At 35.1% G+C, this 6,834-nt stretch overlaps 1 protein-coding gene across 2 annotated transcripts; it reads left to right on the forward strand.

The window, feature by feature from the left end:
- Positions 1-223: 223 nt before the first annotated feature.
- On the forward strand, positions 224-6,068 carry LOC133304921 (probable ubiquitin-conjugating enzyme E2 26). 2 transcript variants are annotated; one of them, XM_061505007.1, is made up of 8 exons: positions 224-309; positions 515-615; positions 2,853-2,996; positions 3,099-4,214; positions 4,295-4,358; positions 4,755-4,894; positions 4,981-5,292; positions 5,594-6,068. In XM_061505007.1, exons 2-8 carry the CDS (start codon positions 547-549, stop codon positions 5,867-5,869), a joined length of 2,121 nt encoding a protein of 706 aa, XP_061360991.1. In that variant the 5' UTR covers positions 224-309; positions 515-546; the 3' UTR covers positions 5,870-6,068. The 2 variants fall into 2 exon arrangements, with proteins under 2 accessions (XP_061360991.1, XP_061360990.1); XM_061505006.1 differs by lacking the exon at positions 224-309 and having other exon boundaries at positions 320-615.
- Positions 6,069-6,834: the final 766 nt, after the last annotated feature.

The raw sequence follows: 6,834 nt of genomic DNA on the forward strand, positions 1-6,834 counted from the left end.
TGTATTTTAATTATTAAAAACAGATCATAAAACATACAATTTTCCCATCTCAAAAGCAAAATATTTGGGAAATTTTGATATTGATATCAAATTTAAAAATTTGACAATAAATTTTATCCATTAATTTTATAAATTTAATAATCATAATTTATTGAATCATAAATATTAATAAAATTTATTAACCTAAACGGTTAGTATCGCGAAAATACATATTAAAAAAAAAAAATTCTCAGGTGAGGAGCCGATCAATCTAGCCGCCGAGGCTCTCGTCGTCAAAATATTCATTTCGGAACTCACCAAAGTCCCTTTGTCTCTTTCTCTCTCTCTTTCTCTTTCTCTTTCTCTGTGTTTTTGTTTTCTTTTTTTACTTTCACTTTCTTTCTCTCTTCTGAATAAAGCATATAAGACCCCGCGTGAACGTTCACTCTTCTCTCACTCGCTCGCTCTTTCGCTGTTTCTTTTCTTTTCTTTTGTTTTCGTGTTCTGACTGTTCCAACATCAATAAACACAACAGGATAGGATATTCGTGTAGCAGTTTCTCGCTTCATGGATCCTGACGTCGTTGAAATTCCTCCCCCAATTCATCGTTCTTCCAGATTGATGAAGCAGAAACAGGTATCCCTGCTGCCACAGTTTCAAAGTTTTCATTCTTTTTCTTCTGAAATTCGTGGGGTTTTTATTTATTTAGTTTTGGTCTCGTGGGGGGTGGTTAATTTATTCAAAGTTTTAATTTTTCTTTTAAAAAAATTAAAAATTTTAATCTGGGTTTTCACTTTTCAGCAGTGATCACTGTTTTTTTTGTTTTCAGTTGACCTGATTTTCCTGTTTTTACTTTGAAGTCAATGGTTTTGCTTTTGTTACTCTTAGAATTTGTTTAGTGTGTTGAGAATGTCCTGGTTGCAACATTGTAAATGTTGGCTAGTTTATGAAGTATCCAGCTTGGTTCGCTTTGTTTGTGGCTTTTGAATGGATTATGGGTCTTCATTGATGATCACACTATTGTTACCAAAAGGAATTGGGGTTTAGGGACTTTTGCTGTATTCTTAGAAAGGGGCTATGCTATTCTATTCTATGCATAACCTTTGGATAAATTTCCGTTTAAATTTTTTATAACTGTAGTGTTGACCATATCCTTTTTCTCCCAAGTGTTGTTTGTGTTACTCAAGAATAGGTGTCTCCTGTGATGGAGAAACTTCCAAATCATGTAGTTGTTTCTTCTTAGGTTGTTCTATTATGGGAATATGTGCTCTACATGTTGAGTTGCTGATAATATTTTGTTGATATGATTCATAGGAAATGTAAGGTTATATGAACTTCGTTGTGGGGGCAACTTGGGGAATGGTGTTTATGGGATATGGCTGGACATATTTCTTAGGATCTTCAAGGATAATATATATGCCACTGCAAATTGGGTTGTGTCAATTGCATTTGCCCATATATTTTCTTAAACCAAGAAAGAATTAAGAATTAGTTTATTAATTTGTATTCTCGTATGGCCAGATCAGGTGAACTAAACTATTTGTGCTGGTATATTTATTTATTTCCCTTTGTCCTATTAATTCTAATTTGCTTGTGGCCATATAAATAAGACAGTTTGATTGAGGTGAGTTAGTAGATAAATTAAAGTACCTCTCTTAATTTGTTAAGGACTTGGGAACAAAGTAGTAATATCTTATTGGTGGTTGATGAAATCAAGACAGTAAAACTGATATAAGCATGTGTGATAGGCTTCTGTTAGCATCACTACATTTTTACTGTTAGTTTGCTCCAATGGTAGATTTGATATTTCTATGCTATTTTCCCATCATGCATATGGTGTTTTTTATCCTCTGGTTGTGACTGGCCTTTGGGTATCTGTTATTATTAGATATGATGAACAAGTCAAGAACTACTTTTGTGTCATTTATAGGTAAGTCTGTTGCAGATGAAATGTACATTGTCTCCGACTCTCCGAACTTAGGAAAATTTAGAATCAAACAGTTTGTGGTTTGGGTAGTGGTATGCTGTTTCTTTTATTTGTTTATTCCTCTGATGTTTAGGTGCTTTTAGTTTTTTCTGTTATCCTGCCTGTTTCCTCTGTGTAAATATGTGTTTCAGTTATTGAAACTTGAAAGTAGGAACATGTGTAACAGTTGGTCCTTTGTGTTTAATTTGTAATTAGAATTTGTCCTCTTGTTGCAATTATGGGAGAAACATAAACAGAACATTGTGTTTTTAGGAAAAGTAAAAAAGACGCCAAGTGAGGGAATGCTTTTCTATAATAGTATTGATTTGTTTTTCTTTTTTCTACTATATGTGAAGGTTTGGACTTGAGCTACTTGCTTTGGTCTCTTCTCTGGCATAGTTATATTTTTAAATAAATCATAAATCTCCCCTTTACAAGAGGGCGAGCCTAAAGCAATGGTAAAACTGTTCTTTTTTGATTGAAAGGTTATGGGTTTGAATTCGAGAAATAGCTTTCTTTGCAAATATACAAGGGTAAGACTGCGTACAAGGATTGCTCTCACCCCTACCCTCACTAGTCGGGGTTTAATAGGGAGTGGTTTTTTTACATAAATGTCCCCTTTATTTTGGAAACCTAGAGAAACCTTTTACTTGCAGGAAGTTTTTGGAAAAATAAAGAAAAATCAAGGTTGGATTTTGTAGGTTTATCAAGGTATGGTTTTACAGTTTGGGGAGGTTTGTTGGTTTTTAAAATAGAAGGGAGATTTGTTTAAGGGGATTCCTTTGGTACTCTTTTCTTTGATATAAATATATAATTTTCTGCACTCTTATTTATCCTTGTTTTAGGAATGCTTCTACAAATCTTTCTTTTCTTTACTCGCTTATAACAATTGTATTTACTTTTCTAGGCCATTTTGCATGACGTGATTGACATTGACAATGATGATGATGAGTCTGCGGATTTAGTGATAATTGGTGAAAAAGTTGGTAAAAGTAACAAGGGGAAGACAATTGAAGCCGTTCATGATGGTTATAGTGATCATCAAGTTGTGGTTTGTACAAGATTTGTTATTTGTTATTTTTTTGCAGCAGATTGATATTATGTTTTCGAGCATGAAAACGACTCTTAACATTTTGCTTGGAATCCTTTTCAGGAAGTGTCTGATTATACTTTTTTTCAGCCTGATCTGGAAAATTTTGGAGCAGTTAGTGGGATTGGGTCTTCTAATGGTTACCCTTCAGTATCACATAATCTAATCAATGTTGATGGTCATTGTTCTGATCAATCATATGATGATGATGACTACATTGATATGTTTACAGAAGATTATATGGATGTAGATGAGTATGCTTTATTACAGGCACACTTTGATAATGTGGATATACCTCCTGGAATTGAGGCTCCTTTTACTTGGTTGCCAGAATATGACTTAGGTTTGAACAAGGCTGGAAATAGTACATCGTATCCTTGGTGTCCTACGCAATCAGATGCTAAAAATAGTCAGGTGTCGGCCTCCTCTAAACCTTCATGGTCATTAGAGCCGACTAACTCTAAAATCCAAGGATCTTCAGCGGGTAGTCCTAATTTGCAAATCAAAATGGATAATGTTCATCACTCTTCTGGAACAGAGTTGTCTTCTCCTCAATTATTTTCTCAATCTGCCCCTAGTAAAAAGAAATCATCTACTTCACAACGCAGAGGGCGCGATTTGAATCTTTCATTAGGAGTAGAGTCATCTAAGTCTCATTGGTTTTTGGGACCTTTCCAGAGTAAAAAGAAGCCTGCCACTGCTGGTGCTTCAGCTAACCATGGTTTTGTTGATAATTCAGAGGCATTGAAGCTGCCAAATGCAGGTCAGCCACCATATTCGCGGCAATTTAAAAGTGCTAAGAAACCAGGTGGTAGTAGCAGTTCATACCAGTCAAATTTCATTGGACATCATGGATTATTGCATCCTCCAGGAATAGAATCAGAAAACCCTTGGTGGAAGAATTCCCATAATTTTAAGCCATTAATTAATAATCATACAGCTAATCCAATTTATTATCCATTTGATCCTCTTCATGCCCCTCCTGAGCAGGTGTTTGATAACACCTGGGTTCACACTTCTGCCAGAGATGGAAATAATAGAACAGCTGTGGATACACCTCTTGTGAATATCTCTGATGAAGTCAAAGATGAAATTCTGAAGAAATTCCGAAGTTTTAAAAAATTTGACACTGTTGAAGACACTTCAGACCATTACTTTATTCGCAATAATTCGAAGCAGGTAACATTTATTTGAGATGCACTTTGTTTCAGTTCCAATCTTAATTATTTGGCTTTACCATGAACCTATTTCCTGAACAGAATCCAAAAAATTGGGCTAAAAAAATCCAGGAAGAGTGGAAGATTTTGGAGAAGGATTTGCCAGGTGACTTAGTATTCCTGTTACAAATTAGCTGTAATACTTTCCAGCCTTGTCATATTGCGTTTGGTATTCAATTTCTTTTCAAGCTGATATGGGCTTGTACTGTGTGGGTTGTCTCCAGTCATTGTTAATTTTTTTTTATAGAACTCCAATCATGGTTGGTTCCTGTCATATCCAAAGGGCATTATTGTCTTGGTCAATTTTCTTTATGTATATCCCTATGGAGGAGCGCTTGTTAATTTTTTCCTCAGTGGAGTCCAGATACTTGTTCTGAAATCGGATGTTAGAACTTAGAAATAACTGTGAAATTGTGTTTTAAATACCATAATGTGCATCCTGCCAGTGGTGTTTTCCTCAATCTCCTTCTATTTTTGACTCTTTTTCTTTTATCCCTATCAGATTCAATATTTGTCAGAGTTTATGAATCAAGGATGGATCTTTTGAGGGCTGTGATTATTGGAGCAGAAGGAACTCCTTATCATGATGGCCTTTTCTTTTTCGATGTTTTCTTTCCTAGTGGCTATCCCAATGTACCGCCGGTATGTGGTTGAGGATGCTGATTTGACTGACTTTAGTTCATCCTTTTTTAATTCTAGTCTGACTCAAGGGACATTTTTCATTGCAGCAAGTCCACTACCACTCTGGAGGTCTTCGGCTCAACCCAAATTTGTATAATTGTGGCAAAGTATGCCTTAGCCTACTTAACACCTGGTCTGGCAACAAGAATGAGAAGTGGCTTCCTGGTGTTTCAACAATTCTGCAGGTTCTAGTCTCTATACAAGGTCTTATCTTGAATACTAAGCCTTACTTTAATGAACCTGGATATGCACATATGAGTGGTTCAGCAAATGGTGAAATGAAGTCCCTGCAGTATAATGAGGACACATTCATTCTCTCATTGAGGACAATGATGTATATGATAAGAAGGCCTCCAAAGGTTTGATTCTACTCTTGGTTCAATTTTTTTTTTTTTTTTTTTTTTGTATATCTAGCATGGTATTCTGTTACTAGATGTTTGTTTTGCCATATTCACTTGTACCTCCTTGGGTATTTTTTTTTTCCTAGGCAAGCTTGTGCCTTTTAGAAAGCAATGGAGAGGAAGATGAGCAAAAGAAATAAACATTGTATTAGATAATATGCAATTTTTGAGAAAAATAAGTTTATTGCCTTAAACTTGTGTACATTCCGCCTTTATTTGGGGTTCAAAATTTAACTGTCAGAGTTATTTTTGGTTTCAGAATTTCGAGGACTTCGTGTTGGGGCATTTCTGCAGCCTAGCTCGTGATATTCTGGTGGCATGTAAAGCATACATGGAAGGTGCTCAAGTTGGCTGTTTGGTCAAAGGTGGGGTTCAGGATGTTGATGAGGGTGACAGAAGCTGCTCAAAGAGATTTAAGGAGTCTTTAACTGGATATGTGAATATGCTTGCTAGAGAGTTTGCACAGATTGGAGCTAAGAACTGTGAGACATTCATGTCTCCAGCAACAACAGTGAACAAGCTGAAAATTTCCTGAGGCTGCAACCTGAAAATTTTCTTGGAAAACCCAATTTTGAGACTAGACACAAAAGGCTTATTACATCTATTGCACCTAATTTGTTTTATATTTGATTAGTTAAACTCTTGTTATGAACTATCTTACTTTTCATGAACATTGATTGAACAATGCCTGCACATAATTGTATATAGTTTCAGATAAATATTTAATGCATTATTAGGATGACATAAGATTCCTTATTATATTATTTTGGCTTGTTATGTGTTTGCTTATGTTTTTTGTATCCTATTCTGCAAAAGGGTAGCAAATTTATAATGAGGAGCTCCATATTTATAATGGGCTTGCGTTGTCAACTTCTTTAATTTTGTGTTAGATTTATGCATAAAAAAGTAAAATGAAGTAAAAAAAAAATGTGGCTTATATTTTCTATCTCCATTGTATCTAACATTTAATTTGTACATAATTAATTTATATAATTTATCTAGCTTACTCTTAAACAACTAGTTGAGCCAAACGTGTTCTCCTACAATGCAATCATCAGAACTTACACTCACAATAACCACTAGCAACTTTGTTCAAGCAAATGTTAAGACATCCACGGAAATCAGCTCAAAATCCAATTTTGCCCGACAAATTCGAATTCCCATTTGTTATTAAGTCTTGTAGAGCATTTTTTTTTATCTATTTTCTTTGCTAGCAAACTGACTTCTAAAATTTAATCAATGCGTACCATGTGTTCGAGCATATGGCTGACCGCGATGCAGTTTCTTGAAATAGCCTAACTTTAATAGTGCAAGGGCTCCTATACAAAATGCATTGTAGGACAATCATGTATGCTGCGTGGCATTGGACAACTATGATGATTGTCTTGGGCAATCATATGTGCCAAGTATGGTTGCATAACTTGCATTGATGAAGCTTGGAACTTGTTTGATCAATTGATTGAAAGGACGTGATTTCTTGGAGTACCATATAATTGTAGG

Source organism: Gastrolobium bilobum, unplaced genomic scaffold, assembly GCF_033153095.1.
Source record: "Gastrolobium bilobum isolate Gb01-03AN ecotype WA unplaced genomic scaffold, APGP_CSIRO_Gbil_v1 utg563780, whole genome shotgun sequence".
Taxonomy (NCBI): domain Eukaryota; kingdom Viridiplantae; phylum Streptophyta; class Magnoliopsida; order Fabales; family Fabaceae; genus Gastrolobium; species Gastrolobium bilobum.

Coding starts and splice junctions, on each gene's coding strand:
- LOC133304921 (XM_061505007.1), top strand. CDS start 547: ATGGATCCTGACGTCGTTGAAATTCCTCCCCCAATTCATCGTTCTTCC. Junction 616..2,852: donor GATTGATGAAGCAGAAACAG/GTATCCCTGCTG, acceptor TTACTTTTCTAG/GCCATTTTGCATGACGTGAT. Junction 4,895..4,980: donor GCTATCCCAATGTACCGCCG/GTATGTGGTTGA, acceptor TTTTCATTGCAG/CAAGTCCACTACCACTCTGG.